General features: G+C 37.5%; 1 protein-coding gene and 1 long non-coding RNA gene across 2 annotated transcripts in view; both read left to right on the top strand.

The window, feature by feature from the left end:
• The window catches only part of LOC119481858 (arfaptin-1-like), an 11,499-nt gene extending 1,529 nt beyond the window's left edge, over window positions 1–9,970 (top strand). The window contains exons 2-8 of the mRNA XM_037759158.1: window positions 1,999–2,098; window positions 5,333–5,429; window positions 5,563–5,675; window positions 6,143–6,364; window positions 6,719–6,876; window positions 7,254–7,428; window positions 8,366–9,970. Coding sequence (XP_037615086.1) covers window positions 2,024–2,098; window positions 5,333–5,429; window positions 5,563–5,675; window positions 6,143–6,364; window positions 6,719–6,876; window positions 7,254–7,428; window positions 8,366–8,521 — 996 coding nt within the window. The 5' untranslated portion in view covers window positions 1,999–2,023 and the 3' untranslated portion in view covers window positions 8,522–9,970. The remainder of the gene's footprint in view (window positions 1–1,998; window positions 2,099–5,332; window positions 5,430–5,562; window positions 5,676–6,142; window positions 6,365–6,718; window positions 6,877–7,253; window positions 7,429–8,365) is intronic.
• A 1,751-nt stretch (window positions 9,971–11,721) lies between these two features.
• LOC119481900 lies at window positions 11,722–12,930 on the top strand. The gene is made up of 2 exons (XR_005205289.1): window positions 11,722–12,119; window positions 12,152–12,930. It is a non-coding gene; the product is annotated as an uncharacterized LOC119481900 (long non-coding RNA).
• The last annotated feature ends 3,214 nt before the right edge of the window (window positions 12,931–16,144 follow it).

The raw sequence follows: 16,144 nt of genomic DNA, 5'->3' as shown, positions 1-16,144 counted from the left end.
GGAATTAAACTTTTACCATTTTTATCAAACTAGTTTTTAGTTTAGATCTGTCAGGACATCAGTATCATTCACTGTAAGAGGTCAAAGCTCACCCTTTTATACTGTATTACCCTTTATACACTTTTGAGGGCGTTATTGTACTTTGCACTTACTGTAAATAAAGTTGTATTACTTTATTGCTCTTGACAGGAAGGTGGTAAAGTTGTAGCAGAGATTTCAACAGTAAAAACTTAAAGTCTATAAAACTCTGAAGCGACATGAAAGCAGGCCGAGTCTCGTTGCTTTGGACTCTGAAGTGATTCATGTTGCTTATAAATGTTGTTAAAGTTGTTTTTCCTCTTTTAGTTTCCTTCTTCTAAAGTCGATATTAATTTAAATAAATAAATTAATATATGTATGAAATAAATAAATACAGATATCAAATAAATAGATATAGCTTTGAAATGAATCCTGAAATAAATAAAGCAATATAATTATATAAATGAGTCAATATAGTTCAATAAATAAATGAATGAATGAATAAATAAATAAATAAATAAATATGACTATGAAATAAATAATTACAGCTATGAAATAAAAAATACGGCTATGAAATTAATCCTGAAATAAATAAATGAAGCAATAAATATATAAAATAAATTTAAATATAAATATATAAATGAGTCAATGTAGTTAAATAAATAAATGAATAAATAAATAAACAAACAAATAAATGAATAAATATGTTTAAGAAATAAATAAATGAAGCAATAAATATATAAATAAATGTAAATATATAAATGAGTCAATATAGTTCAATGAATTAACGAATGAATAAATAAATAAATATGACTATGAAGTAAATAATTACAGTTATGAAATAAATAAATATGGCTATGACATTAATCCTGAAATAAATAAATGAAGCAATAAATATTTACATATATAAATGAGTTAATATAGTTCAATAAATAATAATAAATAAATAAATTGTTTTTTTGTTTTTTAGAAAAGGATACTTTTCTAAGGACTGCATCTATTGTTGGGGTGTGGTTATCTCACAGATTCAGACTAAAAACATGAGATGAAATCATTCAGTGCAGCATGTGAGGACTTTTATTTTGTTGATCTGTGCTGCAGTAACAAGCAGCGTATGATCACTAGATGGTGTTAGAGGAGTATTAATATGAGATGACCTTCTGCTGTCTGGTGTGTTGTCAGATTGATGTGCTTCTGTGTTTTCACCACTAGCTGTTGCTCTTTAACCACGCTGACATTATAAATCCAGTTCAGTGAATGTACTCCTCTAAACTGGTTAAACTTGTAATGTATTTAACAAAGAGATTAAAGTTAATCTCTGTGTATTAACACAATACTTTACAAGGCACTAACGCTGACAGGGTTGAGGGTTAAAATCCCACTAAGGTCAGCTGAAGAATATACAGCAGTGATAATGAACATTGTTCTGGAAGAAAACACACATTTTCAGGGATAGTTTGTGTGTTTTGAAGTGGGGTTGTATGAGGTACAGGTTCATATTTTTACCACTTTATTTTGTGGTTCGACTGCACTTTCTGTATATTTATTTATTCATGTATTTATTTTTGCATTTATTTTCTATTTATTTTTAAATGTTTTACATATTTATGCATTTATTTATTTATTTCTGCACTATTTTCCCTTTGAAAAGAATACAGAAATAAATAAGTTTGGGGAAATAAATAGGGGGTGAAAGGCAAAGGGAAAATTGTGCTGAAATAAATAAATGCATAAATAAATAAATACATTTAAAAATAAAAAATAAAATAAATGCAAAATAAATAAATAAATACATTTAAAAAAATAATTTAAAAAAATAAAATCGAAAATTAAAAGAAAAGAGTAAATACATAAGGGAACTTATACACAGGTAAATAAAGAAAGAAGCACATTTTAAAAAATTTAAATTTTCTATTATCTCAGAAGAAAAATACCAAAACAACGTTGTGGATTGATGTTTGTTTTATGTATCTTCTACAGGAGGAAGTAGAAGAAGAGTGAGAAGATGGAGGAGGCGGAGCAGAGAGGAGGCGTAAAAATGGCGTCCGGCGGCGTCACAGAGGAGGAGACGCCACCGACGGTGAGACGGCAGGAAAACCAACTAAATCAACACATTTGACTCGTTTTAAGAATAAAGATGGTGATTTTAATCCATTATTTTAATCTGCAAAATGCAGGAAAACTATGGAAAGCCTTATTAAATAAACAACCAAAATAAAAATGGGTATGAAATAAATAAATGAGGCAATAAATATATAAATAAATTAATAAATAGGCTTTCAATTTGAAGAAAGACGCGTTCACATAAGTACTTTTGATACTTTAAGTACATTTTGACAGTAATACTTAAGAACTTTTACTGAATGACTTGTACTTGTAATGGAGTACTTATATATCCATGCAGCAGTGTGTACTCACACAGTGTAGCTGTTGGTTGTCAATATTACAAGCTCATTATTCCTCCCATTGACTGATGCTATCAGCGTATTACACAAATATAAAACAGACATGTGGTTGATGTATTTGTTCTTTACGGATGTTCCTCACACGTTCACACGTTATGCGACCGGCTAAATAAAGGAAAAGGGGAACAGCGTGCAGGCGCCGCCGAACACCTTCCACAATGTTATCAGCGAGTTGTCACGACAACCAAAGCACAGCGGCGTGATAAACAATGACAGTGAGTGTTCGTGTGTCCGATTAGATGACCATTTGTGGTTAATAGAGATCGAGGGACGGCAGGTAACAGGTGAGTCAGCTGCTGCTGTGATGTCAGCAGATGACTCACCTGCGTGCAGAGCAGCAATAGAGAGGAGTTATATGTTAATCAGTTGAGATTCTTACGAGCAGTTTGTTGAGTATTTTTTGAACAAAGAAATAACTTTCAAGTTCCGCTAACGGCCACTAGATCTACATCTAGAGAGGGAAAACCATAGACTGTATATGAGAAGTTGACGTTGTCACCGTGACATCACCCATTGGTTTGTAGACTGCTGTTTTGAAGCCTGGAGTTTGGCGTGTTTGGCCTTCTCCATCTTGGTTTTTGGCCATCGCCATCTTGGTCTTTGTTTTCAGCTGTCACCATCTTGTTTTTTTGGGCGTCGTCATTTTGTTTTTTGGTCGTCGCCGTTTGGTTTTTGGCTGTCGTCATCTTGGTTTTTAGCCGTTGTCATCTTGGTTTTTGGCTGTCGTCATCTTGGTTTTTAGCCGTCGTCATCTTGGTTTTTGGCTGTCGTCATCTTGGTTTTTAGCCGTCGTCATCTTGGTTTTTGGCCGTCACCATCTTGGTTTTTGGCCGTCACCATCTTGGTTTTTAGCCGTCGTCATCTTGGTTTTTAGCCGTCGTCATCTTGGTTTTTAGCCGTCGTCATCTTGGTTTTTGGCTGTCGTCATCTTGGTTTTTAGCCGTCGTCATCTTGGTTTTTGGCCGTCACCATCTTGGTTTTTGGCCGTCACCATCTTGGTTTTTAGCCGTCGTCATCTTGGTTTTTAGCCGTCGTCATCTTGGTTTTTAGCCGTCGTCATCTTGGTTTTTGGCTGTCGTCATCTTGGTTTTTGGCCGTCGTCATCTTGGTTTTTAGCCGTCGTCATCTTGGTTTTTGGCCGTCGTCATCTTGGTTTTTAGCCGTCGTCATCTTGGTTTTTAGCCGTCGTCATCTTGGTTTTTGGCCGTCGTCATCTTGGTTTTTGGCCGTCGTCATCTTGGTTTTTAGCCGTCGTCATCTTGGTTTTTAGCCGTCGTCATCTTGGTTTTTGGGCGTCACCATCTTGGTTTTTAGCCGTCGCCATCTTGGTTTTTGGCCGTCACCATCTTGGTTTTTTGACCGTCACCATCTTGGTTTTTGGCCATCACCATCTTGGTTTTTAGCCATCACCATCTTGGTTTTTGGCCGTCACCATCTTGGTTTTTGACCGTCACCATCTTGGTTTTTGGCCATCTCCATCTTGGTTTTTAGCCGTCACCATCTTGGTTTTTGGCCGTCACCATCTTGGTTTTTGGCCGTCACCATCTTGGTTTTTAGCCGTCACCATCTTGGTTTTTGGCCGTCTCCAAAGCGTGGCTTCATTTCACAAAGAAAGATGACAACAGTGCTACATGTAATGTCTGTAAACACTCTGTGTCATGAAGCAGAAAAACATGCCGGCAACGATAAAAGGAATTGATAACCTCGGAGGCATACAATTCCAGTGGATCAGACAATTTGGAACCGGTTCTTGATTCCCAAACCTACGCCCAAATTAGGATTTTCATCTGAAGCAGCAGAGTCCAAATATCCACTGAACGTGAACTGATTAATGCCAAATAAGTGAGTGTTTTTAAAGCGGATTGTTCCTTTAAGAGCTCATTGAAGAAACCAGCAGCCTCCCTGTCACACAGCAGCTTCTCTAACCTTTAGAAAGAGCAGAAGATGTGTGTAACTGTGTGAGTGTGAGACTTGTTTTGCGTCACTGCATGCCTCGCTGTCTCTTCAATGCGACAACAACTTTGAGCCAAATTCCTCCGGCCTGGTGAGCCCTCCACAGGTGTGTGTGAGTGTGTGTGTTTCAATAAGTGTGGTTCCTAAAAACCTGCACAACATCACAAAAAGATGAAAACACGGAGGACGACTTCCAGTGTTGACATCTCTTCTTGTAATCTGTTAATCGTAGACGACAGCCGTATACGCCGTGTGTGTGTGTCGTTACCTCTCATCTGCGTCAGGTGATCATTTCCTGACTCTTGAGTGTTCCGGTGACCTCTGACCTCTTTGCCTGCCGCCGGTCACGGCAGGGAGCCATCATCTCTGTGGCAACCTCACAACCTTTTGATCTGGGTTCTGATTGGCCTCCCGAGAAGCTACGGGTTCCCACGGTGATCCTTCCGAGTTGCTGTCACGGTGCTTTGATTTTTCCCGATCTTTGACCTCTCTGCTGTCGGTTACTGGTGATGCTCCCGTTCTAGGAGCTGAGGCTGCGTTCAAATACAGTTGGACATTTAAAATGCAGCTCAACTTTCTCCTCGTTTGCTTGAATGTTGGCAACAACAGCTGTCAGTGTGTCAGTGTGCTGACTATGACTTGACTACCAAACTGCATGTGATTATCATAAAGTGGGCATGTCTGTAAAGGGGAGACTCATGGGTACCCATAGAACCCATTTACATTCACATATCTGGAGGTCAGAGGTCAAGGGACCCCTTTTGAAAATGGCCATAACAGTTTTTCCCTCGCCAAAATTTAGCGTAAGTTTGGAGCGTTATTTAACCTCCTTCACGACAAGCTAGTATGACATGGTTGGTACCAATGGATTCATCATGTTTTTGTTTTTTTTACAGGACGCAAACAGTAACTGCAACCACGCCGACAACAGTGTCACTTCCTGTCCAGCTGATGCCACGCCAGAGGTTGCCATGGAAACGGGGCAGAACAAAGGTAAAGGAGTAGAAGGAAAGTAGAGTTGTGGCTTCAGTCTGATCATACTTTAATTATTACCACCGCTAACCAATCGCTAATGATCAAAACTCTTTGTCTTCATGGTAACTCTCCATTGACCTTTGACCCCCAGACCTCCCAGTGACACAACAGAAACTAGGACCTGTGGTTGTTCAAGGCAACAACAAGAACCCAGCCGCTGAGAAGCTGGAGAAAGTCCGCAAGTGGAGCATCACCACCTACAAGGTGAGAGGGATCGAACTGATTGGTAAAATATATATATAATCAAACCAAAAAATGCCGCTATACGTCGACGATGTTGCTTTGTTCTTTAGAGAAGAAAGGTCGGTTATAGCCAATCTTTCTGACAACAATCATTTCCTCCTGCAGTTTACATGGCAAGATGCTCAACAACGTGTAGAGACCAATAATTTGCTACGAACCAAAAAATTTTGCTATATGCCGATGATGATGCCTTGTTCATAGTTAAAGACAGGTTGGTTGAAGCCAATCTTTCAGGCAACGTTTCATCCATAACCAAAGTTTTAGTGTTTATTTCTTGTCTATACCGTGAAGATTTGGACAAACCAAAACATTTTACAATATGCTGATGATGATGCTTTGTTCTTAGTTAAAAACAGGTTGGTTGTACTGATTGGTAAAATACATAATCAATAAATTGCTGATCAATAACATCGCTCTCTCCCCTGCAGTGCACCCGCCAGGCTCTGTCAGAGAAGCTCGGTCGTGGATCTCGTACGGTGGACCTGGACCTGGAGCCGCGCCTCGAGCTGCTCAAAGACGACCGCCAACGCTACGACAATGTGACCAAGCTGGCTCAGACGCTGGCCAATCAGCTCGCTCAGCTCACGGTTACCCAGAAGAGCCTGGGGGACGCCTTCGCCGAGCTCAGCCTCAAGACACCGACACTGCATGTGAGTCTGCAGTCGGTACTAAGTATTACTATTACTCACTACTACTGCTGCTGTTCGCTAAACCCCTCTACCGATCAGCGATGTCCAATCATAGCTTAGCAACTGTAGCTAGGGGACGACATATAAAGAGTTTGGATATTGTCATTGTTTTTTCAGCCTTTCCAAAACCAAAAAACAAGAGATTTAAGGAAGCTAATGCTACTTGAGGTATCGGATAGTCGTCATTCTGAAATGCAGAATAACGGCGATCAGTTGGAATGAAGGATTTCATCGGTCAAACGTATATTTCCGCAGACGGAAATCCGCTGAAATCGAGGTCCGTCCGATTATATTTTCCGCCCCTCTTTCTGCCAGGTGGAGTTTGGTGTGAACGCAGAGGCTCAGAAGTTCCTGTCAAAGAGCGGCGAGACGCTGATGGCGGCCATTAACACCTTCACAACCGACATGAACACTCTAGTCAACAAAACCATCGAGGACACCATGCTCAACGCCAAGAAGTACGAGGCCTCCAGGTGGGTGCGAAACACACTTCCTGTTTCCAATCACACGCTGAAGTAGAAGTCGACATAAACATGGGAATGTTTCCCATTTCCATCATTTGTCCCATATGACTTGAAGACATGCAGGATGAGGGATGACATTGCAAGGCATTCTGGGAAATGTAGGAAACTGTCTTGAACTTTAAATTTGTTGTTACCTGTGGATCTGTGGTTCCCAAACATTGGGTGTTGGACCAGTAAAGTGCCACTGAACATCTGCAGCTAGGCCACATGAAACCCTTATAAGCTGGATCATAAATATTAAGCTTTTTAGCCTATTTGTTTGGTAAATACCCCGTTACTACCAGACCACAAGACTAGATGACCATGTAATCTTCTCCACCTTCCAGGATCGAGTACGATGCGTACCGAGTGGACCTGGAAGAGCTGAACCTGGGACCCCGGGACGCCATCACTCTGCCCAAACTGGAGCTGGCCCAGAAGGACTTCCAGAGCCAGAAGGAGCGGTACCATAAGACCAGACACGACCTGTCTGTCAAAGTCAAGCTGCTGCAGGAGAACAAGGTGAGTTATGGTGTGACTATGATCCATATTTCCATATGTTTTATTATTAGAGAGTAGACGGTCGAGAGGTGACAGGAAATGAGTGGAGAGAGGTGGTTGGGTGGCTGGCACCTTACATGTGGTATGTATCTCACTTTTCCTTCCACTTCCACTTTCTCGTGTGCTAATTGACGATTTGCATAAAAGCAGATGCATTGAAACCTGTCAAACAGGAAATATGTTGTCTGATAAACAGCTGGATTTCAAAAAAAAAAATACTAGTTCCAATTAGGGCTGGGTATCGATACTCGATACCTTTTAAGGTATCCGAAATAACCCAGTGCCAAGTAGTATCAAAACTTCTCCAGTCAAACGATTCCTGCGTTTTTATCCTTTTTGTTCACAGATCTAGAAAAAAAATGACATATTTGTTTGGTTTTGCTCACAGCCAATCACCAAAAGCATTGAATTTAATGCAACATGTGATTGGCTCACTACCGCAGCAGCTACAACCCATACAGTCTGTGGTGAGGTGAAGTCGAGTGCGGTGTATTTGATGGCGAAAACGTCGAAAGTATGGCTATACTACACGCCTGAGTCACATCAATACCATAATGTCTTCGTAGCTAGTATTGATCCTCAGATCTGTAATCTTTACTTTTTCTTTGATCAGATAGTTTTGGACTTAAAATCACAATGTTGTTAAATTAAAAAGGATTTTTTTGTCCGATTAACAGTCCATAACTTTAAGATATTCAATTTACTGTCACATATGACAAAGAAAAACTTAACTTATCACATTTAAGAAGCTTGAACCAGATAATATTTGATATTTTTAGCTTGAAAGATGACTGAAACAATCCGATATTGTACATGACAGAATGGGGTTGATACTTAATATCCATGAAAATATGGTTTGGACTTGACAAATCCTTCATTTCTTGCTTTCCGTCTGCAGGTCAAAGTCCTTCATAACCAGTTGTGGCTGCTCCACAGCGCCGTCGCTGCTCACAGTTTATCGTGTCAAAGCTTCCTGGAGCAAAACATCCGTCAGGCCGCCGAACACCTCAGCAACCCCAACATGGACGCCCCCTCCTGGCTGGAGGAGAGTTGACACAACACGGCAGGTGGATGGATGTTCGGTTTGGAAGGATGTTTAGGGGTTAATGGACTAGAAATGCTCAGATGAATGTGAATTTTGGGAGTTAGGTGGGTAGTTTATTTATACCAGAGTAGAATTAAAGTTGTGGGTTTAGGATGGAAAGCTCTGGAAAACAGAGCGAGTTGGATAGTTGAGAGGGAAATGAATTATTTTAGATGTTGAATGGGCTCCTGCAGGTCTGGAAAGGCTTAGAAAAGGTGGAATTTCATCACTTTCTAGGTCTGAAATTATATTTAGGACAAGAATTCTCTCTCTTTCTATACTACACATACATTCACAGACGTATAGTACTTGTGACTTCTGACCTGTTTAACAGAGACAAACACATATACAGCCCTCCTAGTTTTCTTTCCTCTTTCTCAGTGTGTTGGGGAGTAAATCCATAATCCTCTGTGAGGCACTAAGCCTTTCTTTGAACTTTAAAAATCCTCAGCCACTGCAGTCAGAAACTCACAGCGACTAAAAGTGCCTCAACACCACTGCTGGAAAACAGCTTCTATTTTCCACAGGGGCTGGTATGATCCACAACTCTGCACCAGCTGGCTTCCTATAACCTAAATACCTGGACTCTTATTGAATCTTTTGTCTCTTCTAACCATCTTTTGGTTGAAAAGGCAAACGTTGCAAACGGCAGATCATATGTAGCTGTAGCTAATTAACGTTAATGCCAGACGTTGTTTGCTAAAAGCTCATTCTGTTTTCTGGTTAATGTGTTCTCTGCAAGCCGATGTTCTTGGCCAAAGATTACTTGTCTGTGCCTTCTCGAGCCAACAAAAAGTACACATCTCATCACCTAAAGCCAAATTAATTTGATAAAGGATTCAAATTTGATCCTCCTCTGGTTTACTCAGAAGGAATCTCAGCAGCCTCTTGAGACCAATATGTTGCGACAAACCAAAAAATGACGCTACACGTCGACGATGCGACCTTGTTCGTTGGTGTAGAGAGGTTGGTCGCAGCCAATCTTTCTGGCAACGTTTCATCCGTAAACCAAAGTTTTTGTGTTAATTTATTGTCTGTCCCATGAAGATTTGGACGCTAGATCGATCGCCATCTGTTAGCTTAACTTACCAGCCCACAGATTTAGTTTCAGCAGCACTTGTCTGGTTGGCTGCTGGTTATTTCGTCCTCTAGTTTACTTGACAAAAAGCTCAGCAGCCTGTTAAGTAAGTAATAATTTTCTACGAACCAAAAAATGTCATTATACGTCGATGATGATGCCTTGTTCTTAGTTAAAGACAGGTTGGTTGTAGTTAAACTTTCAGGCAACGTTTCATCCATAAACCAAAGTTTTAGTATTTATTTACGGTCTGACTTGTGAAAATTTGGATGGTTGATTGATGGCCATCTGTTAGCTTAACTTACCAACCACAGATTTAGTTTCATCAGCACTTGTCTGATTGGCTGCTGGTTATTTCCTCCTGTAGTTTACATGACAAGAAGTTCAGCAGCTTGTTGAGACAAATGAGTTGCGACAAACCAAAAAAATATCGCTATACGTCGACGATGTTGCGTTGTTCGTTAGTGAAGAAAGGTCGGTTATAGCCAATCTTTCTGACAACAATTATTTCCTCCTCCACTTTACATGGCAAGATGCTCAACAACATGTAAAGACCAATAATTTGGTACGAACCAAAAATGTTGCTATATGCTGATGATGCCTTGTTTTTAGTTAAAGACAGGTTGGTTGTAGTTAATCTTTCAGGCACCATTTCATCTGTAACCAAAGTTTTAGTGTTTATTTACTGTCTGTCCCGTGAAGGTTTTGACGGTTGATTGAACACCATCTGTTAGCTTAACTTATCAGCCACAGATTTAGTTTTAGCAGCACTTCCCTGGTTGGCTGCTGGTTATTTCCTCATCCAGTTTACATGGCAAGATGCTCAGCAACGTGTAGAGACCAACAATTTGCTACGAACCAAAAAATGTTGCTATACGTCGACGATATTGTCTTGTTTGTTGGTGAAGAAAGGTTGGTTGTAGTTAATCTTTCAGGCAACATTTCATCGGTAACCAAAGTTTTTGTGTATATTTACTGTCTGTCTGATCTAACAGTGTGATATCATTAGTCGTTAAGCCACTATTTTAAGTTTAAACCTCAATCAAAACTTCCATTACATTTTTGATTCACTCCAACTAAACTTGCGTCCACCGCCCACAGTGGTTGGTACTTCTCAATGTGTTCCAGGTACACTCCAGTTTATAGACCGCTAATATTCATTTTAACTATTTTATCAGACAGATTCACAGTGATAAACCAGTTAAGTGGCTAGTCTAGTGTCTTCATTTCTACAACTTATTACTCATTCCGTTATTTTCTTGTTTTTTTGGTGAGAAAAGGCTTCTGACATCCTTCATCAGCAGCCAAATTATTAGCCATCATTCCAGTTTAAAACCAATATACTCTTTTTATACACTATGCAACTGTGTCGAATGTTAACATGTTAACCCTAAAATACTAGATTGTAACAGTTATATTCAGTTTAGTTGGAAGGACTGAATCAATGTGCTGCCTTTGTATGTTTTTTATCTTCTGATTGAGACCAAAACGTTGCAGGCTCTCCTGTTCATCCTGATAAACATTCGGTGGACAAAATAACAGAAACACCTTCAAATTATGTCAAATTTTAAGGCGGTGTTGAATTAAATTGCATCCTAATGTAAAATGTTGCTGTTATTTTGTCCACCTGCTGAATTTTATCGCACTCTTTGCACTCCATCCGATGCATAATCTGCCTTAAATATTTCTGTGATACTTTTGTTAACATGTATGAATATTTTTCTTTGTGTCACTGTACTTCAGGCCTGACAACAACTAGGCCTGCAATTACTTTTTGTGCAATAATGCCTCAAAAACCTTGCCTTAAAAATGATATGTACACAGCTAATGACTTTGTTTCCTCGTCTTCTAAAAACTGAACTGTCCCACGTGAATTAAGTAACGCCTTAAAGGGAAATTCCACTCAATTTACTAATGAAAAACTGTCCCTGTGATGTGTTAGAGGACAAAAACAGCTCCAACTTACAGTGTTGTTAAATCAAGAGTAAACACAACAGGGTTTAGTTGTAGACTATACAGTTGTTTAGAGAGGAAACTGGCAAAATTTAGGTTTTAAAATTTTTATTTTTAGACGATAAAAAAAAAGTTTTTTGTGATTACAACAATACCGTAACAAACTTTTTTGATGATTGTTTGAGGTCATTATGATGATTTTGAATTAGAAAGTTAAATTTTGAACTTAAATCTCAACTAGCTTTTTTTTTCCAGAGCTTTCAACTGCGTCTTCCTCAATGGATCAAGTTTTCTCAATAAAGTAAAAAGCCAATATATTGATGGAAGTCAAGATCTAGGCTCTACGTGAGTAGATTCTTGGAGGGTTTTCTATAGTTATTAGGCAGATTCTTGGATGGTTTCTTGGATATTTATTGGTAATTTCTGGGATGGTTTGTTGGTTTTATTGGTATTTTTGGGCAGGTTCTTGGATGGTTTCTTAGATATTTATTGGTAATTTCTGGGATGGTTTGTTGGATATTTATTGTTAATTCCTGGGTAGATTCTTGAATAGTTTTGTTAATTTCAAGGTAGATTCCTGAATTGTTTTCTTAGATAGTTATATTGGTTCTATGTGGGTATATTCTTGGATGGTTTCTTAGATATTTAAGTGTACACTCCGGAAACTCCATCTGTTGAGGAAAACCAGGAGATGTGTTTGAAAGCCCTGGGAAAAAAAGTTGTTTGGTTTGAGCTAAGAATTTTTATTTTGTGATCACTAGAAAACAAAAAGAGAAATAATCACATATACTGTGCATTCCTCCTGTAAATGTTATATTTCATATTCTACACCACAGCAAACATTATGATGCGTTTTTAAATTGCGTGCACTTTCCCTTTAATGTTTTCTTTTTCTACCACTGTAAGACAAAAAGTAAAAGATCATTATTTACCTGTAATGTTTTTAATGTCATCACATCACCTGTTCAGATTGGAAGTTATCCAATTTAATGAGATTAACTCCAATCTTCCTCAAAACTACAGTTAACTGTTGAGGAAGAGTTTGGGTTTTTCCAGCGATGGAATGAATGTTTTGGGATTCTTCCAGCAGCAGATTCAGTGTTGGTTTGTCCCCTGACTTTCCTCCAACAGACTGATCTCATGCTCGTAACAAACATGTGAAGAAATCCTCTCAGAAGTGGCTCGCTGACCCTGAATCAGTCCATTTCAAACAGACCAAAAATAAAGGGTTAAAGGGTTTTATTTTAATTATAAAAGCCAAAAAAAGGACCAAAATGTACTTAAACTGTTTTAATCTTGTTGGAAATGTTTGTATGTAACTGCCAAATAAATCTATTGAAAGCAAAAATATGTCTTTAAGTTATTTGTTAAACAAACTAAACAAGACCAACTTCCTATAATAAACTAAGATGATTAACTGATTAAAGCTTTTACTGGTTTCATGTGTGTTAAATCTTCTTCCTGGTCTTCAGATTTCAGGTACTTTCCACAAACTCACAGTTTGTTTTTTCCTTCCTCTCTACACAGTAGTTTTCACTTTACTTTTCTGACTTTCTTTAGCAGTAACCTTAAAATACTTGAGATGTATGTTGATGTTAAAGTGAACGTTTGACAGAAAAACAGAACGAGATCAAAATGTTAAAGCTTTTCTCCTTGGGTTTTTAGTTAGTTAGTCAGTAGTTATTTGTAAAATGGAGACAAAAATATAAAAATGCATGATACAAATCCACTTATATGGAGAATGGAGTTTCCAAATATAGTTTTTTATTTATATTTTTATTTATTTATTTTTATTTGTATTCATATTTATTTATTTTTATTTATTTTTATTTTTATTAATTTTTGATTTATTTATATATATATTTATATATTTATTTATTTATATATTAATTGTTTTAATATATATGGATATACTGTATATATTTATATATAGATAGATGGATAGATATAAATTTAGATATATAGATATTAGCGCTGTCAAAGTTAACGCGATAACGCAAATTTGTTTTAACGGCTCTAATTTCTTTAACGCATTAATGCGACGTGCAATTTTTTTTATATATATATATAGATATATTTATATATAGATATTGATAAATAGATATAATATATAATAATATAACAGTAACGGGACATTTTTCTGCATTTTTAATTTTAATACAATTTCAATGCAGGACTTTTATTTGTAACAGAGTATTTTTATAGCATTGTAATAGTACGTTTACTTAGAACTGGACTTCCTTTCAAGTTTAAGTTTATTTAAAAAAAAATACAGCTGAAATAAAATGTATTTCATCAGGATAAAATATAAAAACATAAAAAAATGTCTGGATGTATGGCATCATTTAGTATTTTTCAGGTGTAAATGCTCCACAGATTGCATTAGTATGCAGTGAGAGAGTGAGTTTCTCTCTTTAAACAGAGTGATTTTAGAATAGGACTGGTCTGTTTGTGATTGTGTTGCTTCAAAAGAGAGGCAATTATTCACCAGGCAACGCCGACACACAAACCTCATTCTACTGTTCTATCCATGTGTGTGTGTGTGTGTGTGTGTGTGTGTGTGTGTGTGTGTCGTTGTTGTTGTTGCATCCAGGCTCATTTTCCCAAACATTTCAACAGTTTCTCACAACAAAGACTCGCTCTGCTTCGCTCTGCTTCCGTCTCTCTCTCTCTGTTTTTTAGTGGTTCATCAGTTTGGACCCCAAAAAAAAGTGATGATTAACTTGTTGACTGTATAACTTCATATTACAGAATACAAGAAATAAACTGTATTGCAGGTCAAAGGTCAAAGTACACATGCTAAGTGATGAACACATTAATGAATCACTAATTATAATCCAATGAAATAATAGGCCTATTTAGTATTCTGACGTTGGACATTCATAATGGGTATTTTTGGTACATTAAGTATTTTTACACTCTAGTATTGTTACTTTTACTTAAAAGGGACATATTATGCTTATGTTCAGGTTCATACTTGTATTTCATGTTGCTACTAGAACATGTTTACATGCTATAATGTTAAAAAAAAACCTTTATTTTCCTCATACTGTCTGCCTGAATAAGCCTGTATTTGCCCTCTGTCTGAAAAGCTCCGTTTTAGCTAATTTCAACGGAATTGCAATGGAATTACGTTGCTAGGCAACAGTTTGGGTCCATCTTTACTTCCTATCAGCTGATGTTATTTACATACACTGCAACCACAAATAAACTGGGACACATTAAGAATATTTATGTTTAAAACCGTGTAATGGTCTAAATATTGTATATTTGTGACATCACAAATGGACAGAAATCCTGACGGCTTGTTTCAAACGCACAGTTTCTGAATACAGGCTGTGTGTATTTCTCCGTATATTGAAAGTGTCAATACTTTCACAGTATTTATATATCACTTAAACCTGCTTTATACTAAAACAGACATGACAATCTCACTTTTTACAATATGGGACCTTTAAGTAAAAGATCTGAGTACTTCTTCCATCACTGAAGGTTTGTTTGCACCTCACACCAGGATACATTCATTTTTTTGCTTTTTTTAAACTGCTTTTTTAAAAACAGTTTTGGCGAGCTGGTGGTATGTTGTTCCTAGTTTTTGAGGTACTGTTACTCAGAACGTATACAGAAAAGTCTAAGTATACTTGGCTTATTGGCCTACTTGTACTTAATCTTTTGATTGAGATATACTTAGGAAAAGTATAATTAAGTATTCTTAAAGTGTGTGAGCCTATGTCAAAAAGTAGTATACTTCAGTGTGTTAGAAATGTAATTTAAGTATACAAAAGTTACAAGTATACTTTTACTTTTGTGCTTAATTTAAAATATATTTAACGTGTACTTCAAAATAGATATCATTAAGTTCAACTTCAGTGTACTCAAAATAAATATACTAATTCTGTAATACTTAAAGTGGTATCCCAGTGTACTTATAAAAAAGTGTACTTAATTTTAAGTGTATTGTAAATTGTACATAAGTGTACTTTGAAAAACTATACTAACTTGAAATTACTTATAGTGCTAATTTAGTGTTTCAAGTCCCTTACAACACACCATTAGTATGTTTTTTAAAGTGCATTTCAATTTCATTTCATTAGAAGTGTATTTAAGTTTACTTACAAAAAGTGCACTTTAATATACATTTATTTTAAGCTGTATTTCTGCGTACTTTTACGTGTGTGTGTGTGTGTGTGTGTGTGTGTGTGAGAGGAGGGAAGACTGACTGGTTATTTTGCCAAGGGCGGTGCTGGTAGAGCTTATCTGGCACACACACACACACACACATGTCAAATTAACCGTGTGTGTGAGTGTGTGTGTGTGTGTGTTTGTGTGTGTGAGTGTGTTAGTGAGTGTGTACCTGCAGTGTGTATGTGTCTGGTTGCATGTGTGCGTGTGTGTGCGTGCGTGTGTGTGTGTGTGTGTATCTGTGTGTGTATCTGTGTGTGTACCTGCAGTGTGTGTACCTGCAGTGTGTGTGTGCATGTGCATGTGCATGTGTGTACGTGTGAGAGTGTGCATGTCTCCCAGCAGGTGTGTGTGTACAATAGAAAGCTCCCTCCCTTCCA

This window comes from Sebastes umbrosus, chromosome 22 (genome assembly GCF_015220745.1).
Source record: "Sebastes umbrosus isolate fSebUmb1 chromosome 22, fSebUmb1.pri, whole genome shotgun sequence".
Classification (NCBI taxonomy): domain Eukaryota; kingdom Metazoa; phylum Chordata; class Actinopteri; order Perciformes; family Sebastidae; genus Sebastes; species Sebastes umbrosus.
Note: the sequence above shows the minus strand (reverse complement) of the source record. Positions and strands in the feature narration are given on the sequence as shown.